The following is a 24,890-nucleotide window of genomic DNA, read 5'->3' on the forward strand; positions in this document are numbered from 1 at the left end:
TACAAGACAAATTATTGTTCCCATTAACTTGATATCCCTGCCAATGTCACTGGTAGGTACGTTTTCAAGGTGTCCACAGCCTGCCTCTGAGAGAGTGATTAGACAGAAATTGTACCATCTTCTAGTCTAGTGAGCACCGATTATGGATATAGTGTAAGGTTTAGTGTTCATTTAAAGTCCACCAGCCAAAGTTTTACCAGCAAGACTGATCTTTGGAATAGAAGGAAACCTACCAATAATGGTTTTTAAAGGGGTTGGTCAAGAATCAAACTTAACTTACCAGTGTTTAGTTGTGAATTTCTTCATTTGTGGTAGTTGGTTCAAACTCACACGTCCTCAGCCTACATCTGTGTGCAAGCTGCCCAAAGAACATCATTTCAATCAACATGGCAGAGGAAGAAGCTTGCTTGCAGCAATACACAAAAAGTCCTTTATTGTATTTTTTGTCTTTTCACTTTTTAATGATGGCAATTGATCACCTATTTTTTGTACAACAAAAAAACTGTTTTACATGAGATTGAAAACCCAAAAAATGAAAACATATCAAATAAAGTCAAAACCAATTCCATCGTTTGTTTTAATTTCCCCCCTCCTCTGCTCCTCTGCTGTTGGACTCTGTCCCATGTGTCCGTCCTCCATAAGCTTGGCACAAAGGTGTGTGTGTGTGTGTGTGTCAGTCCAGTCTGAGTTGTTTAGCAGTCTGCTTTCTGTTTAAGTAGCCTGGTTTGGGGTTGCAGTGGCCTGGATCCTGGTCCGGTTCTTAGATGCGGGTCAGCTGATGCCAGAGGCTGGATGGCAGGATGCTCTCCACCTTCTCCATGATGAAGTTTAGAGGAGCAAACAGTGTGCTGAGGAACTGAGGAGACAAGGAGGACATAGCTTAGAGAGAGAGCACACTTCAACTGGCTGTCTCCGGAGAGCTGACGCAACACAAGAGAACTCACATTACACACATTCACACTAATATTAATAACCAGTGAGAGGGAGATACTGAGATAGTGAAAAGGGATAGGTGGAATATTAATAGCCAGTGAGGGAGATAGTGAAAAGGAATAGGTGGGAGTTACAAACTAGCTGATAGCAGACACCTTTATTCACCAAAAATATTGTTCACAGTGTACGAATACAGTATTTCACAACACTGTATAAGGTACACTGGCAGTTATTACCTCTATGTTGAATCACAAACATCGCTCCTTTGACTCCCTGGGTTCCTATGCAATTATTTTGGCAAATACATTTCCATGACTTTACCCTGACAAATAATATTTCTTAAATGTCACAAGTTCAAGTGCCACATTCTTTTTGTCTAAGCCCTTAGTTACAAAATTCCGGCATGTTTCCAAAATGTTTTTATGCATCATTCTCCCGGACTTTCCCAGGCATGGAAGGGGTGGGGGGAACAGCTTGAAAAGTTCTATGCCTTTTCCCAGTTTTCCATGACTATATATGAGACCTGTCTCCCTCAGTGTTATAGTCCCAGACCCTGTGCTCTGGCATGACTGTTTTGGCAACAGGCTCTGAGGGGGATAGGGGCTCTGTCAAAGGGATGGCAGGTCATGGAGGCTTCACTTTGTCAGATAAAAGCCATGAAGTGGTAGAAGAGGGAGACAGAACCACTCTGACACGCAACAAAGGAGACTACGGGCCTTATCCCATTTAGACCTGAGGCCGTTTCTAAAAAAATATTTATAAAAAAATATGTTTACTGCACATAGCAACAACTACCCCAAAATGGGTTCCCGGATTGAAAGGTATAGTTACGTATAGGGGTTCCCAGTCTAAATGGGTTAAGATCTCGTAGGAAGTTGGGAGACCTCAATGCTGTTTTCTACTGTAAAGACACTCCCAAGACTAATCAGATTATTTCTTAGGGCTACTCCCTCAGATGATTAGCCATCAATTAGTTGGTTTGGTTTTAGTCAGGGTCCATGATCGTGGATTAATCAATTTTCTGCTGAATAAGTTATTTCCTGAAAGACGTTAGCACATCTCTGACTCTGGTATGCACTGGATTTAGAGAAGACCTTATGCATTATTGCATTTAGAAAACGTACATTTTACAGATTTGTTGATGAAATAGATGGATTAGATTAAACATTAAGACAGCCTTGGCATTTCTTTTGACATTGTTCTTCATCTGTGACCCTGTCGTGATATCTCAACGACCCACTTTTCGGTCTTGACCTAGTGGTTGAGAAACGCTGCTCTGGATATTAACCGTGGCGATTAGTAAACCTGTGGATTACAACAGTCTATGAATTGTCTATGAATTGAATACCAAGGACCTCAATGGAAACAAGACCGCAAGGACTTTTTTGGGCGGACCTTTTAGACAAAGTATTATAAATGTAATCGTGCTGTTTACATTTCTGACGAATAAAGTATTCAATCAATCAAAAGTGCGCTGTTTTTACTGTACATCTCTAACTTAACCCTTTAAGATCGGGAACGCATCTGTGTCATTTTGTGTCATTTTAGATTTCTTTGGCTATTCAAAAATCTTGAAAATGTGTGCAAATCTTTGAAAATGTAAATATGTTTTAAAGCGAAACATTTTAACTCTGATCTGTGCTTCTTTGGGTCCCCGGAACAACATATTCTGAGATGGGGGTCCGCGGCCAAATACATATAATTTTGGGGGTCCCTTGACATAAAATTCTCCATAAATCAGATTGAACACCCTTTACGTCTGTGTGTTGATTAAAAAAATATTGAACCAATGGAAAGTATTAAAAAGCGCTTCTGACAAAACCAGCTAACTCCATTGGATCCTCAAACTTCCTGCTAAACCAGCTAAGTCCACCAAAGGGGGGTGGAGGTAGCTGGTTTTGCTGACTCCAGGCTCCACCCCCTTTTGACCGCCAACCTCATTGTGAGCTTGGAGGTCCATTTAGCTGTTCTTATCAATGATGGACAAAACCTCCTAACTGCACTTTTTGTTTTCGTCATTTTCTGAAAAATGAACATTTTGGAGACTGGTTTCTGCCGGACAGCAGAGATACATTCATCTACAAGCTCATAAAGCTTGTAGATCTGCTATTTTTGAATAGCAAAAGAAGGCAGGCTGTGAAGACTTCAAGCCTCCTCACAGCGCCCCACATCGCCACTGAGGTCACCTCCACTTTGCACAATGAGGAAATCACAAACGTGTTCTCGTGGTTACAGTTTTCAGAGAAATCCACATGCACACCGTTTGAATTGAGGCTCGCCAGAGTGAGAAAGTGTGTGTGTGTGCGCTAACAGCTCTATGTGGTGCTTCAGCGCTCCAACCAAAACAGAACCCCCCCGCCCCTCCCCCCATGAACCCCTCCTGCTATCAGAGGAGATGAGATCTACTGATAGTCACATCAGAGAGAGAGGATGAGCTCACAGACATTCCTACAGGCTGCTGAAGAGAGGAAGAGAGCGGAGGTGAGGAGAAGAAGAGGAGGAGGAAGTGAAGTAGAGCAGTGGTTTCTCAAAGTGAGAAGCTGCCATTTTCAAGAAAGTAAAAAAATATCTTTTGAATCATTTTGAATCTTCTTTTGGACACACGGCACAATTCTTTTTCATATGAGGGTCCGTGGCCAAATACATATCAATGTAGGGGTCCTTGACATGAAAATGCTTGAGAACCACTGAGGTAGAGGAGAAGAGAAGGAGAGGGGAGGAAGAGAAGACGGATGAGGAGATGAAGAGGTGACGTGGAAGGTGGAGGAGGCTAAAAGGGGATAAGGACCTACACAGTGAGGAGCAGGGGAGTGCCCTCCTGTGGTGGTGGTTAGAGTAGCTTGTAAAGTTTGTATTGGTATCTGGCTATCGCTACAGCAGATAACAATACCTAATAAACACGGCAGAAATACATTTGGGTTGATTGGGTGAATGTCAGTGTCAGTTATCAGCTGGTTGGTTTCACAGTCTAGTGCAGGTTACCTAAAGGCACAGGTGGCATTTGATCAAACAGCGCCGGCACATGAACTGTGCAAACCTGGCAATTGCCCAGGCGCTAAATCCCTAGGGGCGCCAAATCTCTAGGGGCCCCAAAAGGCACTATGCCACAAGTGAAATTGTTTTTATTTATTATTGTGCTCTCTACCTAGCTACCCAACACAGACAGGGGTCGGGGAAGAAAACAACAAAACTACTGAAATGAAGCCGTCATTTAAATTAAGTGTGGCGCAACATAGTCGCTGTGAGCGCATGTGGGTACTCACAGCTTTAGCGAAGACTCCCATGAGTTCAGGGAACTGGTGTGTGAGGAGAGCCAACATGGCGGTGAAGGAACAGAGGCCAGCCGTGAACAAGATGAAGAAGGGAAGCTCCTTCTTGGGATACACTGACACCTCATGGAACACTGCTTCCACACACATACACAAAGACACACACGCACACACGCACACGCACACACACACACACACACACACACACACAGCAACAGACATAGAAACACAGACAGAGAGTACCAGGGTCAGCTACAGGCAGTCAGGATTTCAGCTCAAATCAATGTCATGTACAGTAGGAAACAGTGTGAGGTAGTAACTGTTCTCAGGTCAGTGGTTCACAACTGTACTGTAGGGGGAACAGTGTACAGCTGTCATATGCAAACAGCAGCCTGTCCTGCGCAGACATGTCTGATCAGGTTAGTACACCAGGTTTCTACCCCCCTCCCCCCCCCCCCACACACACACACACACACACACACACACACACACACACACACACTACTGTTCAGAGAGGACTCCAATCAACTCTCTCTGTGTCTCAAATAAAGGTTATGAACCATATTTAACTGCTACTACTTTTCACACATGTAAACAATGTGCTGAGGAATTAAAAACACACGTCTGTCAAATACCTGGCAGATTTCACCATAAAGAGCTTAAACACTGAGATGTATAGCTAATGAAGAAAACCCAGAGAAGTGATGCAGTGAATACACTAGCAGGAGTATGGAAGGGTGTGTGTGTGAGTGTGAGTGTGAGTGTGTGTGTGTGTGTGTGTGTGTATCCCCTGAGCCAAATTAATCTAGTTAATGTGCTCCCTGAGGGCAAACAAACTCTACTGATTACTAAAGACAAACTCTCTCTCTACTTTATGGCTGATTATTATAATCTAGTAATCTGTCAATACGTTTTTGGGGCGTAATTCAATTAGTCTATGCGATAAATCTTTATGGTGGTGAATGAATGCTCATCACAATGTGTGCAGCATTTTCTTTCCTTTTTTATGTTGCGGTTTGACCAAGTTTTAAACCAGTCAAAAGTCAGTGTCAAACCCCACATGCATTTAAAAGACAATACCTCTGATGAACCCAGTAATTTGTGTTGGAGAAAATAACCAAACAGTTCAACAACAATGCAGTCCAGTTCCTTCAATGGAAAACAAAAAGGCCACTTCCCGATTGTTCAACAAAACTAAGGAAGCAATATTCCCAACCACAGTTCAGTTCATACAACTAAAACAGCCTTTGTTTTTTTTAGGGGGAGGGGGGGGGGATATTTACGGGAGAATATTTAAACGGGAGGACAGCGGGAGAGAAGGGTAAAATATGGGAGAATCTTGGGAAAAACGGGAGGGTTGACAGGTATGATCTCATCAACAGTAAAGTGGCCATGTGGTGTGTGTGCGCGTGTGTGTGTATGTGTGTGCACTGTGCATGTGTTTGTGTCTTACTTGGTAGCAGCTCTCTGTCAGCTGTCTCTGTGCAGATAGGATAGGGATAGAAGAGGTGACCTTTCTCCAGCGGGTACGGGATCATTCTGAATGCTACACACACAAACACACACACGCACTCAATCAGATGATATAGTAAAGATGCAAATCATTGAAGTGTTTTGTAAGAGTGTGTGTGTGTGTGTGTGTGTGTGTGTGTGTGTGTGTGTGTGTGTGTGTGTGTGTGTGTGTGTGTGTGTGTGTGTGTGTGTGTGTGTGTGTGTGTGTGTGTGTGTGTGTGTGTGTGTGTGTGTGTGTGTATGTGAAAGGTATCAACTGTCAAGTGAGTATAATATTATGTCCTTGCCTGTGGGCATACATGCTTGTTTATGTGTGGATATGCATGTTCTTCGCTGTGTGTGCATGTGTGTACTGATACTAACTGCCGTGTGTGTGTGTTTGTGTGTGTGTGTGTGTTAGGGGTGTGACTCCTAAACCTTTAAACAGTAAACATGAACAAAAATGGCAAACGTTTACAATTCTCTAGCCATTTAAACACTACTGTATATACTTTATTGATCGGAGTCCCCCAGGGGTCTATTACTAGACCCCTCTTTTTCCCCCCTCTACACCAAATCTCTTCGACGAAAACAGAACTTGTGAGATCTGCCATTTTATTTAGCAGAATGAATCCCCAGAATAGGGGCGCCAGGGTAGGGTTCCATGTGGTTAAAATGAGAATAAAAAGGTTTATCTCCCCTGTGATAATGTGGGTGTATGTGGCTGATGTCTTTGTGCTGCTTTGCTCTCACACGTTACAGCTGGCTGTGAGCGATGGCTTCAAAGCCAGGAGCAAAGCCTTGAGCGTGTCGTGGGAGCTGACAGTATTAAGCTCGTCGCCAATTCCCATCACGGTTCTGTAGTGACATGGGGTCTGTGCTTAACCCATTCAATCCGCCAACGCATTCGTGTCATTTTTAGATTTCTTTGGCTATTCAAAAATAGCCAAAGAAAAGCTCATAGTGCCGCACTGTGAGCTTGTAGATCTGCTATTTTTGAAAAATCGTGAAAATGTGTGCAAATCATTGAAATATATATATTTTTTAAGCGAACATTTGTAACTCAAATCTTTGCTTCTGGGGTGGGGGGGGGGGGGTCCCTGGAACAAAACATTTTGAGATGGGTGTCCGCGGGCAAATACATATCTAAAAATGTTTTCTAAATCCTAACAGTATGTCGCTATGTCAGTGGTGCTCCAACTTTTCCATGTCAAGGACCAACCAAAATGATATGTATTTGGCCACGGATCCCCATCTCAAAATATGTTGTTATAATGATATGTGAGTTAAAAATATTTGCTTTAAAACTTTTTATATATATATATATAACGATACAAAAAATAGCAGATCTACAAGCTCATGAGCTTGTAGATCTGCTATTTTTGAATAGGCCAAAGAAATCGTATAAATGACACAGATGCGTTCCCGGTCTTAGTGGATTAAAACACCATCAGACACACGCTCTCATTCAGAGCTGCACAACGCAGTGGAACTCCATTGATGTCATGTTCTCACGTCTGGCGGAGTGGAGATGGGCAATTAACCACATGAAGGCGCTGAGCGTTTATTTTGCGCTCGCACGTTCACGTGTGGTGGGTTTTTATCTGCTTTCAGAGAGCTGGGATATTTTCTACTCGGGCGTTTGGAAGTGTTTTTAGAGACGAGCGCCTTGGCGTTTTCAGACGGGAAACAACGGCTCGGTGGACATGGTCCCTAAGAGGGTCTGTCTGTGTGTGTGTGTGTGTGTGTTTGTCCCGAGCTAATCTCATAAACCGCTGGACCAATCAGCGTACAACTTCGTATGCACACTGCCGGTAGGCTAACTTGGTCTCCACACAACTTCATTTCTTTCACGTGCATGTGTGTGTGTGTGTGTGTGTGTGTGTGTGTGTGTGTGTGTGTGTGTGTGTGTGTGTGTGTGTACGGACACTCACTGCCCTCCCAGGTACAGTGCAGCAGGTTGAGAGCTCCCTCCACCCTCTTCCAGTGCTGCAGGTGGAAGAATGCATAGGCAATGGCTTCACTGTCACCTCTCTTCAGAATGTGCTCCGGAGGCAAGATTAAACTTTTCATTTCTAACAGGTACTGAAGAGGAGATGAGGACACACAGCACGCACACACACACACACACACAGTGAGGAAGAGAGAGAAGGACAATGTGAGGTCGAGAGAGAGAGATGGGAATGTGACCAAGATCGATAGAGAGATGGAAAGAGAGAGATAGAGAAAAATGACAGCATGAGGCAGTTAGAGAAACAGAGGAAAAAGAGAGAAGAGAGGGAGAAAAGAAATACAGAAAATAACAATAATTAGTAACTATTTATACAAAATAGAAATACAAACACAAGTAGATAATGAAGCTGTATATTAGCATTTGAGATAATACCAGAGGGGAAATTAAGGTGTTGGATTCCTTTAGGGGATTAATAAATATATAACATAATACTATCAACCTGAACCTGTATTACTGCTGTGGAGTGTAGAAAGTGTTCCAACACTGAAAGTAACACACACGCAGCGTGAGTGGAATGGACACCAGTGACAACAAAAGAGTGCTCCTGCACATCCAACTAACATTCTGAGATGGACTCCGTAGACAAACGATATTGAAAACAGAAGATAAAAGGTCTGCACACTGTACCACCCTTTGGCAGATTTGTATTAATCATCATAGTGACTTTTTGAGCAAAACACTCCTTAGACATTGCTATTTTTCATAATGTAAGTCCAGTGGTATATGCAATATAGTACAATCAATGGTATATTACATCCAGTACAGTGGTATATATTACCACTTCAGTAAATAAGTCAAATAAGTCCAGTATGGCGGTATATAAGACCAATACGATGGTATACATTACCGGTAAAGTGGTGTATTGTATATAAAATGCAGTACAGTGGTACAATTAAGTTCAGTACAGTATGAACAGCATGACTGTTAAACACTCTGCAGCCAATAATTATTTCTCACTGTGCTTTGCTTCATGTCAGCATTTCAGCCCACCGTTTCACAGCAGGTTGAAAGGGCCTTTTACTGCCTCCACTATGGAACACACAACTGTCTGGATCCTGAGATAACGTCCTGAGTGGTCTCTGGGAAGGTGCACTTTCTGCCTCGTATCCTTTTAATGTTATTCTAGAGACAAAGGCCATTCGGAGTGGCTCGGACGGTTTCCACACGAACTAAGGATACCCCGAGATCTCGGCTGTATATCAGCACCGGACACATTTGCCTCGTTGACTGTCATCGGAAACAGATGACAGTGGCCGATATTTATCTGTTGTTTGTATCAATTTTGCACTGGCTGTTGATTTGATTGATTGATTGATTGATTGATTGAATCAATTAGTCAGAAATGTAAACAGCACGTGGTACAGCAAGACATTAAGGCTAAAAGGATAACACAAAACAGTCCTGGGGACTTGTTGGTGTGATCTGCAGCCTACCAAGCTGAAGGTTTGGAACAGTTATGTTTTATGATGAAGATTAATTTCTTTCTCTGGCAAAAAAAAGGGGAATAAATAGCAATGAAAACTAAATAAACAAATATCAAATTGTTATTTTAAACATCGATATCGGCCCAGAACTTCCATATCGGTGCATCCCTAACGCGAACCATATGGGGACCCGGGTTAGAGTCTGACCCCGGTCTTGTCTTGTGCGTCTCTGCCCATGTTTTCCTGTCTCTCTACACTGACTTCTGTGAAATAAAAGTATAAAATGACAAACATAATTATGAAAGATTCAAACTCTCTCAACCGCAGAGCAGTGGTTCCTATGAGTACGGTTTGTGCACAATAGGTTGTAATTTTGGGGACATTGTGGGGGGAGTTGTGTCTATGTTAACAGACGGTGTGTTGTTGTAATGTTATAGTGGTGTACAGTATGCGTGTTGGGTCTTACTTTAGGGACGTGAGGGTTGAACTCCACAGCTCTGTGGATGGCCTCCACAGCATTCATTTCTGCTGTGCTCAGCCCTCGCCTCGATGCTGCCTCTGGAGAGAACCTGCACCAATACGCACACGCACGCACACACACACACGCAGAGTAACACTTAAACACTGGAGTGGCCTGTGTCACTGTGTGGGGCACAACTTTAACCAGATGAACCCTAGCGTCCCTATTCCAGGCATGTTAGAAGAGGAAAACTTTCGGCAAAAATAGACAATATACAAGCTCAAGCAGAAGTAGATCGGCTATATTCGGCAAAGCGATTTGGTGTAGACTAGTGCGAAAAAAGCAGGAGACCAAATATACACCCCTTGGGGACCTCTGTCAATAAGTAATATAGGGTTTAAATGGTTAAGACTTGTGTGTATGCGGTTCACACTTAAAGTGTGTGTGTGTGTGTGTGTGTGTGTGTGTGTGTGTGACTCAGATATGAGTCTTGTTGAGATACGTGTCAATATGTATTTGTGTCGAAGTAAAGACAATCTCAGCACATACACCAAAATCTCAACCACTCTACACATATTATATGTCTGTGTGTGCGTTTGTTTTGAGAATCACAGATAACCCCATACACACGCCTGCAGGCGACCAGCACAGACAAAAAAAAGTCACACATCTCACGACAACACATGAACCCCCAGGGGAAGCCCGTTTAAAAGAAAGAGCACAATTACTCCCAACCCATTTAAAGACAACACCATCGCTCAACCCCATTCTCTGTTTCACACAAGATGTTACCCCACCTCCAGTGGTGGAAGAAGTACTCAGATGTTTTTATTTAAGTAAAAGTAGTAATTCCACAATATAATAATGATACAAACATATAAAGTAAAAGGCCTTTATTTGAATAAAAGCACAAACGTATTGCCATCAAAATACACTTACTGCACTAAAGTGAAAGTACTCAAAACTTCAAAAATAGCCGATCTAGAAGCTCACAACACATCGCACTGCGACGCGTTGTGAGCTTGTAGATTTGCTATTTTCAAATAGACAAAGTGGTTAATGTATGTTTTGCAATAATAAGGTAAATCTACAAAGTAGCTTCTAACTTCGGTTTTCAAATAATTGTAGGGCAGTGAAGCGTTCAATATTTGCCTCTGAGATGTAGTGGAGTAGAAGTATAAAGTATCAATACTCAAGTAAAGTAAAAGTACCTCAAAACTGTACTTAACCACTTAAACCCCAGCATCTGTATTGTGGGGAAAGCTTTCGCAGGAAAATAGCCGATCGACATGTTGTGAGCACTGCGACGCATTGTGAGCTTGTCGATCGGCTATTTTAATTTCAGCGAAAGCTTTCCCCACAATAACAGAAAACAAAAAAAGACACTATTATAGAGCCCTGAAGGACTCCGGTCAACCATAATAGGGTTTAAGTGTTTAATTATTAGTACTCGAGTAAATATACTTAGTTACTTTCCATCACTGCCCACCTCCACCCTCCCCCCGAGGGCCCACAGTCTTAAATAGCGGGGGCCTCGGTGTGCCCCGGGAAAGCGATACTCACTTGTCCGACACCGCCCTGGCTTTGAGCAAGGCAGCCGTGTAGCATATTGTTGCTGATTTGGGTAAGCTGATATCTGTGGATGAGACACACAAAAGCAATGTGATGGGTGTTTCTCTTAGCGAACCACCACCAGTTTGAAATTACACTCGTAGTAAGCAGACAGCAAGGGTTCTGGGCTGGGCTGGGGAGCGTTTGTAGACCCCCACCCCTGCCCCCCCAAGGGGACCATAGGTGGGAGAAAATTGAGCAGAATGTGGCATTAAAAGTTTGGGTTTCATCGCCGTGGGGGACATCAGTGTGTTGGAGGAGTCGTTCAGTTACCTAATAGTCGAATGTGATCTGGTGTGACTCGTCAATGTGATACAACAGCTGAGTGTTTCTTATGTTAGCTGAGTAAGTGTTTATGTCTCTGCTCCAGTGTTACACATTCAACACGACAACACGCAACTACTGACCTGGGACCTTTGTGTAACATGAACGATTGTAACATGAAGTGTGTACCGTATTAAATGTTTCACCATAATACAAACTCAAAACCTGTTTACCATTTAAACTGTGTGTGTGTGTGTGTGTGTGTGTGTGTGTGTGTGTGTGCTTGCGCACATGGACGCAGAGCATGTTATTTTTTTTTAAATTCCTTATCTAACCAGGGTAGTAGCTGAGCACAAGACATACAGACAGACAGACAGACACACACATTAAAACCTGGGAGCTGACCAGTACAACCACAGTCTTATACTGTTGGCCACTGAGCAGCTCCACTGGAGCAGTTGGGGGTTCAGCGACTTGCTCAAGGGCACTTCAGCGGAATCGGGGAGGAGTGAGAGTGGTGGCTATTCACTTCCCCACCCACAATTTTCCTGCCGGTCGGGGGGAATCGAACCAGAAACCTTTCAGCAACAAGTGCGCTCCTCTAACCTTTAGGCTACCGCTGCCCCATGCCTGTGTCTGCTCTGCAGTAATTGTGGTGTGTCTGCGCGTCTGTGTCAGTATTCGTGTTTGTGTGTTTGTGTGTGTGTGTGTGTGTGTGTGTGTGTCTGTGTCTCACCATCGTACTTGGCTAATACAGCCTGGACATCAGCGTAGTTCTGGAGTTCCAACAGTGACTCCAGCAGGTTCTCATGGATGTTGAACATACTGAGGAGAGGGAACTCCTTCATTAACTGGAAAACACACAACTGTTGTTACATGTAATACCAGACAGGGGGCGACACACACTCACACATAAATAGAGGGCACATGGCTAGCTAATAATAATAACTACAGCTTTGCCTTAGTATCAAGTGGGCAAATAAAGCATTGGCAGTTATTATAAGTTGTTGGTTAAATCAGATGATGGAAAATGTATTTCTAGGTTTGTTATCAGAATAATAATAAGTATGGAAACAAGTTTCAGTATCAGATGAAAGAAAAAACAAGAAAAGAAAGTAATGTCATCACATAAGTCAAATGCCATCTTTATTGTTAGCTGTTGTTGGCACAGATTGTTACAACGTCTGTACATTAAAGGAGAATACCGGACAAATTAAGTGTTGCCTTTGATGTCTCGTTACTTACCGACCGACGTGAAAAGTGGCGTTCTTTTTTTCCATAGATTCCCGTGTCGTCATTTTTTAAACCCCCTCCGTTGTCAGAATGGGAGCGCGTGGGTCAGGGAGATTCGTCTATTGTAACCGAGGCAAAGTTGTTTTTCTCTCTTCTGCTCGTCTTTGTGGAGTCTCATGATAGTCAAACGTGCGTTGAAATGTCCTGCGAGGCCACCGTTAATGGCGAACGATTTATCACTGGATGCTTGTTTCTTTCCAGAACCTGGCAACTCGTGTTGCCAGATTCTGGAAACAAGCAACCAGTGTTAACTCGTTCGCCATTAACGGTGGCCTCGCAGGACATTTCAACGCACGTTTGACTATCATGAGACTCCACAAAGACGAGCAGAAGAGAGAAAAACAACTTTGCCTCGGTTACAATAGACGAATCTCCCTGACCCACGCGCTCCCATTCTGACAACGGAGGGGGTTTAAAAAATGACGACACGGGAATCTATGGAAAAAAAGAACGCCACTTTTCACGTCGGTCGGTAAGTAACGAGACATCAAAGGCAACACTTAATTTGTCCGGTATTCTCCTTTAACACTGGAAATGAGACTACTATAAGCTTATGAGTGCATTGTGAATGAATGAAAGTGTGTGCGCACATGTTAGAGAAAAAAAGTGATGGGAGCTCTCAAATGAAAAGTAGGTCCATATGTATGAGACTGTGTGTGTATGTATGTGTGTGTGTGTGTGTGTGTGTGTGTGTGTGTGTGTGTGTGTGTGTGTGTGTGTGTGTGTGTGTGTGTGTGTGTGTGTGTGTGTGTGTGTGTGTGTGTGTGTGTGTGTGTGTGTGTGTGTGTGTTCTCCCGTCAGCATGCTGTGTACTTACGTCTCTCATCATTTTAACTGCTTCTCGTGTGCGGCCCAGCTTTCTAGAACACATGGCCAGTCTTCTTTTAATATACACCAACACATTGGTGTCCCTTCCTAACACACACACACACACACACAGACACACATACGTAAGAAACATGCATAAAGTAAGAGCAGCATGTATAGCACTCTTAACACACAGGCATTTATGTAGTACTATATTGTGTGCATGATAATTTGTAAATTTTTTATGTATTAAATAATACACAGCCATGGGCATATACACACATCTTTGAGGTGCATTCTGGATAAATGGTATTGGAACAGTGTAGGAATGTTTCGTTTTTTGAAGCTTGGTAACACCCAACAAAATGTCTCCAGATATTCCACTACAAACTGTAGGAAGAAACTATTTGGAACACAGCAAATAGACTCCTAATTTGACTGCAGGTGGGAGAGGATTTGAGTTTATGAATACATGAACCAAATGACAGCAAGCTAGCCAGCATGCATACGTATGTACGTACGTACGTACGCATGCTGGCTAGCTTGCTGTCATTTGGTTCATGTTTTGGTTCATCATTTGATGCATGTTTTTGATGCATGTTTTTGGTGCATGTTTGTGTGTGCAACTGTGTGTGCAACTGTGCAACTGTGTGTGTGTGTGTGTGTGTGTGTGTGTGTGTGTGTGTGTGTGTGTGTGTGTGTGTGTGTATACTCACTGTGCTGAGCTTCGTACTGTGTCCCATGGTGCTGGAGCTGCTGGCTGCGTCTGTAACAGCCCTCTCCAGTCTTTAGAGCCTGTTTAAACAACTTCTCAGCCTCCACTATGGTGGTTGCCTCTTCTTCTGCAAGCAGGATGTACGCGGTCGCGCAACTAACACACACACACACACACACACACACACACACACACACACACACACACACACACACACACACACACACACACACACACACACACACACACACACACACACACACACACACACACACACACACACACACACACACACACACACACACACACACACACACACACACAGGAGAGGAGGAGGATGAGAAAAGAAGGTAGACCACAAAAGAGGAAGGCAGAGGAGAGGAGGGCAAGAGAGACACAGGAGAGAAGAAAAGAGTACACACAGTATCTGTAGTTAGCCCTCTGATCAGTGTCACTCGTCCTGACACAAGCGTTCATATTCGTGTATGATTTGAACTTTCCTTCCACCAAGGACCGTCATTTAAGAACCGATTTATTTCTTGAATTATTCATCAGCTTATGACTTCCTCCCCGTCTCCTCCTGTGTGCCGAGTTTGTTTATGACAGATGGGGACTTTGCCATCTAGAAAAGCACTTTTAAAGTCCATATATTATTCACCACACTCTGGCAGATCAAAGACCCTCTCAAATCTCCTCACACTCTCCGAGAGTCAGCCCGCGTGGAAGCCTTTGTAGTACACAGACACACGTCACTCTCACACGTCCTTATTTCTGCACATGCATCGTTCATTCAATGTGACTTGCATGTATTTTTCTCTCACCGTTGCTCTATTCTTGCTACTTTTGTGTGACACTGTAGTATGATGTCGGGCATGCATTTACAAATGCCCGACAGCAACGCTATACTGGTGACTGTTATCACGTATCGTGTTTTACGTGAGTAGATGTTGATGATTCAGTTTGTTTGGACTCCTTTGATACAGTATGACCAAAAATAAGATGTGCATCTTTTCCAGGGTTCAACAGTATACTGCCACAAATGTCATGCTACCAATAACGCTGAGTGAAAAAGGGCAGTGTGTGTGTATGTGGGTGGGTGTGAAACCTCAGCTTCAAAGTGAGGATGGAATAGAATTCTTATGGCATTTTTACAGCTGCAAGACCATAAAATGTCTTCCCAGTGCGTCTTCATTTTCCAATTTACGAGTACATGTGCTTCCAAATGTTCCAATTATGGGGAACATGGCTTCTCTTTAATTTCAATTTAAGGCCATATGCAGGCCATCTCTTCTATAACCACCGACTCTTTATGCGTTTGTGACGTAGTCTGGCAGCCAGAGAAATGTAAAGCGTTTAAAAGTGACAGATGCTCAATAGGGCACAGGATGGATTTGTTTTGTCAGGAGAGGAAGGGCCTCTGTTAGAACTGGACTGCGGCGCTTGTATTACAAAGACCTGCTGATTCGATGTTACCCACTGTGAACACTTTGATAGCAGAAGGTTGTATCTGTGCCGGTGCCTGTGCGTGCATGCGTGCGTGAGAGAGAGGCAGAAAGAGAGAGAGAAAGAAATGAGACTCACTCTTCTAGCTCCAGAGCTTCATGTGCTGCAGAGATACGAGCCTGTGGGTTCCTCTCCCGCCACGCCTTCTGCATGACTGTGTACACACACACACACACACACGTTTACAAGGTCAGAGTGGTCACCATCCCATCTGTAGATATATGAATATTAAACTGTGTGTGTGTGTGTGTGTGTGTGTGTGTGTGTGTGTGTGTGTGTGTGTGTGTGTGTGTGTGTGTCTCTGTCTTACTAGCGTCAGAAGGACGGAGGTGGTCTGAGTCACAGGTGAAGAATGTCTGGTGGTCCTGAGCCGACAGGTTCATATCGTAGTATGTCAACGGCTCTCTACCCGTCACCCAGGTATACCTGCACACACATCACAAAATTACCACCAATCAAATTTTCCACTAAAATGACAAAGGAAAAGCACACATGGAGTGTGGGGCGATAGGAACAATAAAAGATAAATATGACACAATTAGATTAGTGAAAGAAAGAGACTAACAGAGCGGAAAGGAGAGATTGCATCTCGACTATACAAATCCAGCGAGAGAATTAATGAAAGGTGTCTCTAGAGAGAAAGCTAGTAAAACTCTTGAGGACACAGAACTGAGTAAAAAACAAGAGACAGAGAGGGCAACAGAACAAAGTATATCACAACAACGGTAAGATAGAGAGACTGACAGAAAGAGAGAGACAGAGAGCGCAAAGGGTAAACTTTACATGCAGGTCTCAGCACCCATCGCTCACCGGTTGTACTCTGCTCCTCTAAATAAATTCAACGGATTTCGCCATACTTTACATTCTGCAAGAGAAGAGAGAGAGAGATATGAGGGAACAACAATGGGGATAAATGTCAAGGATAAAGTAGACCGTTCAAAGGGATCACGTGCCAGGTCTGTCTTATGACAGCAGGGCTGAAGGGTCGGTCTCAACAGACAACATGGAATGAATGCTCAATCTATTTGGATTTGTAAGCTTTTGCACGTCATGGAACACTCTGCACGAATAACTTAAGATGGACTTCATGTGCATAGCTGGTTTCTCCATGTTGACTTATTGCTCATGCAAACACATCCATCACAGGTAATTCAACACTATTGTACTACCCTACCCAGCATTACTGTCTATCTACCAGGACTTTCTATAAAAGGTACCAGGGCTGTCTATAATGTTCCACGGCTGAATGAACCTTTCTCATTATGTACTAGGGCTTTCTATAATGTACCATTCTATAATGTACCACTACTGTTTATGTACCAGAGCTGTCTATAATCTACATGGGCTTTCTATACACGAATCCACGGAGCGCTGCCCTGTAGGTGGCCATTGCTGCGGTGTCAGTCAGCTGGAGTCACTTTTTACTAACTACACACACACACACATACACACACACTAACTTTACAAAAATCCGGACGAACCACCTACGTCAGGTGCCAGTAGTTTATGGCTGCTCTGCTAACGTCAACAGACGGACAGGACCGCAGCAGCAGCTGAGTGACACCGCAGCAATGGCGGCGCCACCTACAGGGCAGCGCTCTGTGGATTTGTGTATAATGTAGACCAGGGCTGTTTACAGTATGTATAAGTGCCGTCTCTATACTCTACAAGGGCTCTCTATTATGTAGACCAGGTCTATCCATATAGTACCAGAGCTGCCTATGATGTACCAGGGCTGTCTCTGGACCAAGTTAACTTAGTGTCCTAATCTTAGCATACGTTGCATCATTTTAACCAGAATCTACATAAGTGATTAAGTCACAGCTGGGAAGGGACTGAGCAGCGGTCAGCAAGATGAAGCGCAACCCAACACTACTGCTATGATGCTGTGAGCTGGGCTTGTGGTCTGGAGGCTGACTCGGTGGTGTGTATAAGTCAATGAATCAAACTTTATTTTGTACATTAAAATGCAATGCACTGCAAGTGAAAGTGTCATGATAAAATAATAAAATGAAAAGGCAGGATCAGATAGGCATGAATCAGACAGGGGAAATGTAATGGGGGGAATTAATAAAATAGGGAGGAGTTTAAGTTACCGGTATTTAACTTTAAAGAGATGGGGGTGGGGGTCTATTCAGAAGTGACTATACAGAGAGAGAATTCATCAGGTCATATTGCAGAGGAGAGGTGATCTTAAATAGGTCTATTTTGTCCTACATGGACACAATAGACAGCCTATGTATTGTTTTATTACTCTATTTATATACTTTTATACTCTGTTGTTAACTTGTTAATTTTGTTTAATTGTGTTCCATTGTACAGCACTTTGTAACCTTGTTTTGAAATGTGCTTTATAAATAAAATTTACTTACTTACTATTAAAGATGGTCTCTCTCTCCTATTTTGTAAGATACAGTAACATGATGAGGGTCTCTGGACCAAAACGTTGATTCCCATTAAACCTTTTATTTGCATTTGAAGACGTGTGTGGGAGTCTTGCTTCTACACTGATCAGCTCTTGGTCTTCTCCGGCGCACCTGTCATTCTGTAGGTGTGCAAGAGTTTTGCTCGTCCACATTCACATGTCCCATATTACTATTTGGTGTTCCCATACTGTAACACATGTACTGCATGTTCCCTGAATATATTTATCAGTGCTTCCTCAATGTAGGAGCACTGTCTCCCTCCCTTAGTCTTTCTCTGCTGCTTTCCCTTTGTTCACTGAACTCCTTTCTGCTCTCCCTTCTCTCTCCCTCTCCGTCATTCAGTCCTTCTTCAGAAGGTCTACATAAGGACTGATCCAGGAATAGGTGGGTTATTGTAGTAATGACCACATGGGGAACTATGAGCCCAGCAGAATCACAAAGCAGACATGTGTTTTTTGGGGTACACTAAATATAAATAATGCACTTTTTTACTTTTCACATATTGAACAAATTGCAGATCTATAAGCTCACAGCATGTCGCTCGACCTGTTGTGAGCTTGTAGATCTGCTATTTGAACTATCTTCCAAATGTTTTGGGATGAGCAACACGTGGCTCTGGATGGAATCGAACCGGAGACATTGCAACCATGTGTACACAACCATTCACCCACCGGGAATAACAGCTCTCTCTATCCCTCTATTCCACTGAATTCAGGTATAGGGTCTGGATTTTCCTGCTCCTTGACATTTCAGTAAAGTACCAATCCAATTGCGCAATACATTATTGTCACATGGTATGGCAGCAGGCTGTGTGGTCAATCATTGGAATAAGCTACACACACTACAGTCTCTTCCAGGGTCAAGCAGTGTGGCGACTGATGAGATTACTTTACGCACTTCCGTCTCAACTTGCATGTGATTCTTTTTGTGACCTCCACATAAAAATACAGTTTTAAAATCAGGGTGAACATCATATGCCATTTTACTTTTACAGCCTTACACAGGAGCCCCCGGTAACAAAACACGGCCATAATTGGCCAATACAATTGTTTTGCACATAAAAGCATTAAGTTAGATTTGAACATCAATAAGCATGCATAAGCCACACGACAGGATCATCAAAATAGGCATCAGGGTTTCATGATGTTTACATGATGCACGGTTTCAGCAGGTTAGCATCATGATCAGGGGGTAAAGTGCATTTGTGTAAGTTGAATAATTTGATACTGCAGGAGACAAATTCATTCTCAATCCTGTTTGTTTTTGCTGCAGGCATTTTGAAGCGCCGTCATGATGCCATCAAGTTGTATTCACTGCACAGAATTAGTAGGATTATTGGGGATGTTTCAAGCTACAGTAAGTCCAATATTCATGTGTCACTTAGGGTGGTATTGGTATTGGTTGCGAGATTGGCAGACTGAGACGATTTTGTTTGACATACAGTACTGATGGTTTTGATTTTGGACTGACAGAGGTCCTGCCCAGGCTGCAATACAAAAGGTTTAATGCTTTATATTAAGCATTTATTTGAAATAAGGCAAGTAATGTGTGATCAATATTGTATGAAATGAATAAGCTTTCTCATAAAGAAACACCTTTGCTACGCCATGCCTATATCCTGCTTGTTTCCAGGTATTTGTGTCTCAATCTCAATGTCTGCTACTTATATAATCCCTTTTGCACAGTCATTCTATACAAAGGCCACACATCACCTAGCGACAGCATTGCAGACTTTCCTACAATCGAATTAATCAAAAACAATGTTTTTATTGATCAGCAACTCTTACCAGAGACACTCTGCCGGTTAGAGTCGGCCTCTCCGTTACTGGTGTTGGAGTTGGTGGGGGAACTGTTGTCCACACCACCCAGCAGGGGGCGCAGGTGACTCACAGACACCTGCTCTATGAAGGAGGTGCCATACTTCCTGAAGTACCACCACTCAAAAATCTAGGAGGAGAGAATAGATGGGGTGGGGGAGAGAGAGAGAGAGAGAGAGAGAGAGAGTGCAGGGTTAGAGAGGGATTTAAGAAGGATATGGAAGAGATTGAGTCATAGTGAGGGATAGAGGGGAAGAGGTGAGAAATAAGAACAGAGAGAGAGAGCAAGAGGGAAAGCGGGAATAATAACACATTTGAAACACATGTTGAAACTAAAATATCGACCATTTTCCAAATGGGAGAGGGAACAGCGGCTGTGAATGCACATCTGCACGTGTGCAGGCGCTGCAGGAGTTTAATTTACTAGTTGCGTGCTGATGTGGCAAGATTTTGACAAAGTTGAAAAAAAACGTGCAGGAAAAATATGCAGCGTTAAGTTTGTATATCACACGTCTACTATGGCTGTGATGCTAAATCACGCAATGCAATGCGTTGTGAGCTCGTTGTGGATAAAACGCTGACTGTGTGCAAGCACTATGCCAAATGTATGGATTATGGTATCGGCAATACTTCCAATATGATGAATTAATTCATAAAGACATCATGAGCGCAAGGAGGAGAGAATCGTGTAGGGTCTGAGTTTGAAGTTGGTCGGTCGGACGGTTCTCCAGATACATGAACTACAGACGGACATAGATTTTGCGCTTTTATAGTAGGATAGGCCATAAATAATTTGGGCGGCAGTGGCTCAGGTCAGGACTTGTCAAGAGGTAGAGCGGCTGCTTGGGAATTACTCACTTGCATCATACATTACCCCCTTTTATATCTATAGATTACCCCCTTTGGTGATTTCCATGGTCACTGAGTAACTTTGGAGGAGACTACCAGGTAAATGGCTAAAATGTACGTGCAACAGAAAAACACTTGCCAAGTGCAATAACTCAGTGAAGTGGGAAACTAGCCTGACACACACACACGTACACACACACACACACACACAGTCCCCTCCCCAATTATAAGGAGTGCCGTTTCATGAGGTGAGCAGGCTACCATTTGACAAAGCTCTTATCTTGTCTTCTTCTCCTTGAGACGGCAGGCAATATCTGATCACTGATAGGCATTATCTAACCACCCTCACTGGGAAAAGTACTACAGTACAACTAAATGAGAGCGAGAGAGAGAAACACATGCACGCACAGTGCACCCCTGAAGAGAAATTACCAATGCTGGCATCTACAAGCACTAATTGGCTTGAAGATATGCAATTTATTCATAGAGCATGTTTGAAGCTGATGTCCGTTTCCAAGCAGCCTACGCAAATTGGCCAATGGCCCGCGGGGGAAGAGGAGGGTTCAGTGAAAATGGTAGCTATTTTAAAATACCGACCGCTGTCGCTTGAAAGGGAGATTAGGTATTTTGTTGTCACTGAATGCTATGGTAATAGGTTGTTTTGTGCAAATATATCAGATCATTTGAATAGTTATCTACACCAATAGGCAAATTCAAGCATTTTCCCCCGGCTCTTCAAAGTTCAAACCGGACCTTAAAAATAACACATTCAAATTCAAACAGGCAGTGATTCCAGGCACACTGCTCTATGAACCATTTATGACATAAGTAATGACTTGTGTAAATTATGTTCCATTACAAGGTTTAAAGATATATAAATAACATTCAGTACAGTATCTCAATATTACAAAATAGCAATAGTATTTATTCAAGCTCACATGAGCTTGTAGATCGTCCATAGCCGATGTATATAGGGTTAAAGTGGTTAAAAACAACTTTTGGTGCCATATTAACCAATTTTGTTGGGGACCCCCTGAAAGCTTCCCAATGACTCCTGGGGGTCCCTGGACCCCACATTGACAGCCACTGCTGTAGCACATTGTAATCTTCCCTTGTAACCACCTGCAGCCACGCTCTTATACTGTACATTCATCCATTAACCTCTTTAGAAGAATGCTATTCGATTCTGTTGAAAGCTGATAAATCCTACTGTCATCGTTACTTCTATCATGTTTCATAGGACAGCCTGTATTGCATTGGTTCTTCACTGGTCACTGCACATACTGGGACCAAGATGTATCAATGACCATGACGTCAGAAGAGCTCAACATCAATATCTCCAATAGATTCTTTTTGAATGAACAATGGAATATCAATCCTGGGTCCAGTGTCCATTGTGGGTGACTCACCAGTATGAGGCCTGATATGAGAGAGGACGTCCCGGTCAGAGCCACGTAGAACTTGGGGGTCAGAGTGTTGAGAAACATGCTTACTGTGGAGACAAGACAGGGAGAAGTGACAGTACAGTCAGTACAGTCAAACACCTCCAATCCTATCTTTTACAGAGTTGCCGTAGGTTGGACAGGAAGTCCTCACCACACTTAGTTAGCTGAAACAAGTCAACAGTACCTAATTGAAGACATTAATTGCTCAACACGATCTGAACATTTGGGATGGAGATGATGTAGCGTGTCTTAAATCACTGAGTCTCAGCTGGCTGGCTTTCTTAAAGATCCACACAGATGGTGGTTAATACAGGATCAGTCTACTTCCCTGACAGACTGTGTCAGGTAATACGTTGTTTTTGTTGTACATTCAGCCAACAAATAATAAATTTGCCTTTAACGATTACCTGGCTAACAGGAACCAATGCCAGGCCAATACAAGATATCTAGTGTTCACAAACAGGATATTGGAGACCTGAATACATAGAATCCAACTCTACTTTTCCCTTTTGTACCTGCACATTTGTAATCGGGAATTTGACACTGTGTGTATTTCAAACTATCACATGCCACCTTGCCACGATAACAAAATTATCTATGAAAAACGAATGGTGCTGCCAACATGTTGAAGGACAGAGGATAGAGAGCCAGCCAGAGACAAACACATCACTCATGACTCCCTGCTCAACAGAGAAATACACACTTGCATAGGCTACACATACCTGCATGCAAGCATACACATGCATAAATCACCCCCCCCCCCACACACACAGAGTTGCAGCTGGGCAGCTATTCATGTCAGTGGAGTGGGAACTCTCCTCAGAGAGAGAGAGAGAGAGCGAGAGCGAGGGAGAGAGAGAGAGAGAGAGAGAGAGAGAGAGGCTTTTATATGGAGAAGGCATGGCTTAGTGGAGTGGTGAAATAGAGCTAACAGCTGCTGCCAGTCTCTGCCACTGAGAGGCCACTACACTACTACAGTGTGACAGCCAATGAAGAGACAAGAGCATGGTTCAACCGCCACCGTCAAGCCATTATCACTGGACAAGTATGTTGATATTATCATGTATATCAACTCTAGCTCATTTGTAGTAAATAGGTAAATAACACTTTTACCAACGGGTATTAAGGTAGAGCACTGCCCCCCCAAAAAACTAAACAAAACAAAAAACACAACCACCACCCACCCAGGCAGTCACTGTCCACCACTGACAATGTGTCTTTGAGCAAGGCAATGAATCCCTACCACCGCAGCCCGGCTGACCTTTGTGTGACTCGGTGGTTAACAGGAAAATCAAGTCCTAATTATGAAGCACATTCCTAATTACTGTGTGTGAGTGTGTGTGTGTGTGTGTGTGTGTGTGTGTGTGTGTGTGTGTGTGTGTGTGTGTGTGTGTGTGTGTGTGTGCGCGCGCACACACACACACAGACATACAATGTGTGCTAATGAAGCTGAGAGCAGGTAGACAGAACACAGGGAGTTACAAGCAAGGTGAAATGTGTGCATAATCTTTTATTTAAGCACCTACGTGCATTATGTCTTTAATTCCCTCTCATATGGTCCCATATCGAGGCTGCACGAAGCGTGCTTTCATATCCAAACAGCGCTGGAGTCCTACGGGTGTCTTAGCGGGAAAGTAATAGTCATAATGAGCCGTTCGGCATTGAACCTGGGACCTCTCAGGTACATGATGATGTCTCTCCCCACTACGCCTCCCCTGCTGAATCAGGCAGCATTAGTGTTCTGTGCGTTATTCATGGAGAAACCCTTAATGCCTGACCACAGTGATTATTAACTCCTTAAATCTTGTACGGCTGGCTCTCGCTGTTTAATCACAGTCTAATTTAGACCAGATGAATACAGTAAAATACCAGGAAGGTACAACGGTAATATAGCAGCAGTCTCTGGGCACCCAGGGGCACAGTTGAGAGCCACTGTTCTATCCATCCAAGCTAGAGAGGACCACTCTCTCTGATGCTGCATTCACACTTTAACGCAATTAACACTGAGGATTGTACCCGTGTGCCTGGCCTCCTTCACAATGCAACACTGACACACACACACACACACACACACACACACACACACACACACACACACTCACTCACTCCCCCTAGAGTGAGGCTGTTGATGTAGTCTAGTGGCCATAACATGCCACCGGTTCACATTTTGACATGTTTAGGAATGAAGTCCTCCGTGTTAAAATACCATTAGTTTTGCTTTCTTGGCAAGGAGCTTGAGGCCGATATTCCATGCACTCCATTAGTAGCCCTCTTCCTTTCTGTGCCGTGTCCAAGACTAGGGCAATGTCATCTGCATAGTAGAGTAGTCGGTAATCATGATGGGATGTACTTAGTCGCTTGGTCTTCCTCGGGACCAGCGTGAACCCCAGTGTCTGCTCCCTGCCACTGATTGCGAGCCTCAGGGCATGGTCCATCTCTAGAGGAAGAGGACCTGCATCGCCAGACGTGTATGCTTGGTCATGGAAGGCAGGAGACGGGAGATATCGGGCCATCTTCCTCCTCAGTTGCTGGAGGATTTCCTAGGATTTCCTTTAAGTGCAGGTACCAC

The 24,890-nt window shown here is 43.4% G+C and overlaps 1 protein-coding gene across 5 annotated transcripts in view; it reads right to left on the bottom strand.

The window, feature by feature from the left end:
* Positions 1–426: 426 nt before the first annotated feature.
* LOC308091747 (suppressor of tumorigenicity 7 protein homolog) overlaps positions 427–24,890 on the bottom strand; it is a 54,856-nt gene continuing 30,392 nt past the window's right edge. For 2 of the 5 annotated variants that reach the window (XM_080437458.1, XM_080437462.1), the window contains 14 exons: positions 22,286–22,368; positions 19,998–20,157; positions 16,595–16,649; positions 16,095–16,210; positions 15,863–15,938; positions 14,283–14,437; positions 13,577–13,674; positions 12,203–12,317; positions 11,155–11,227; positions 9,598–9,700; positions 7,622–7,778; positions 5,656–5,748; positions 4,197–4,339; positions 427–856 (listed from right to left, as the gene is read on the bottom strand). In XM_080437458.1, coding sequence (XP_080293584.1) covers positions 761–856; positions 4,197–4,339; positions 5,656–5,748; positions 7,622–7,778; positions 9,598–9,700; positions 11,155–11,227; positions 12,203–12,317; positions 13,577–13,674; positions 14,283–14,437; positions 15,863–15,938; positions 16,095–16,210; positions 16,595–16,649; positions 19,998–20,157; positions 22,286–22,368 — 1,523 coding nt within the window. In that variant the 3' untranslated portion in view covers positions 427–760. The remainder of the gene's footprint in view (positions 857–4,196; positions 4,340–5,655; positions 5,749–7,621; positions 7,779–9,597; positions 9,701–11,154; positions 11,228–12,202; positions 12,318–13,576; positions 13,675–14,282; positions 14,438–15,862; positions 15,939–16,094; positions 16,211–16,594; positions 16,650–19,997; positions 20,158–22,285; positions 22,369–24,890) is intronic. The other 3 variants (XM_080437461.1, XM_080437460.1, XM_080437459.1) reach the window with 3 other exon arrangements.

Source organism: Gymnoscopelus braueri, assembly GCF_963280865.1.
Source record: "Gymnoscopelus braueri genome assembly, chromosome: 9".
NCBI classification, from domain to species: Eukaryota; Metazoa; Chordata; class Actinopteri; order Myctophiformes; family Myctophidae; genus Gymnoscopelus; species Gymnoscopelus braueri.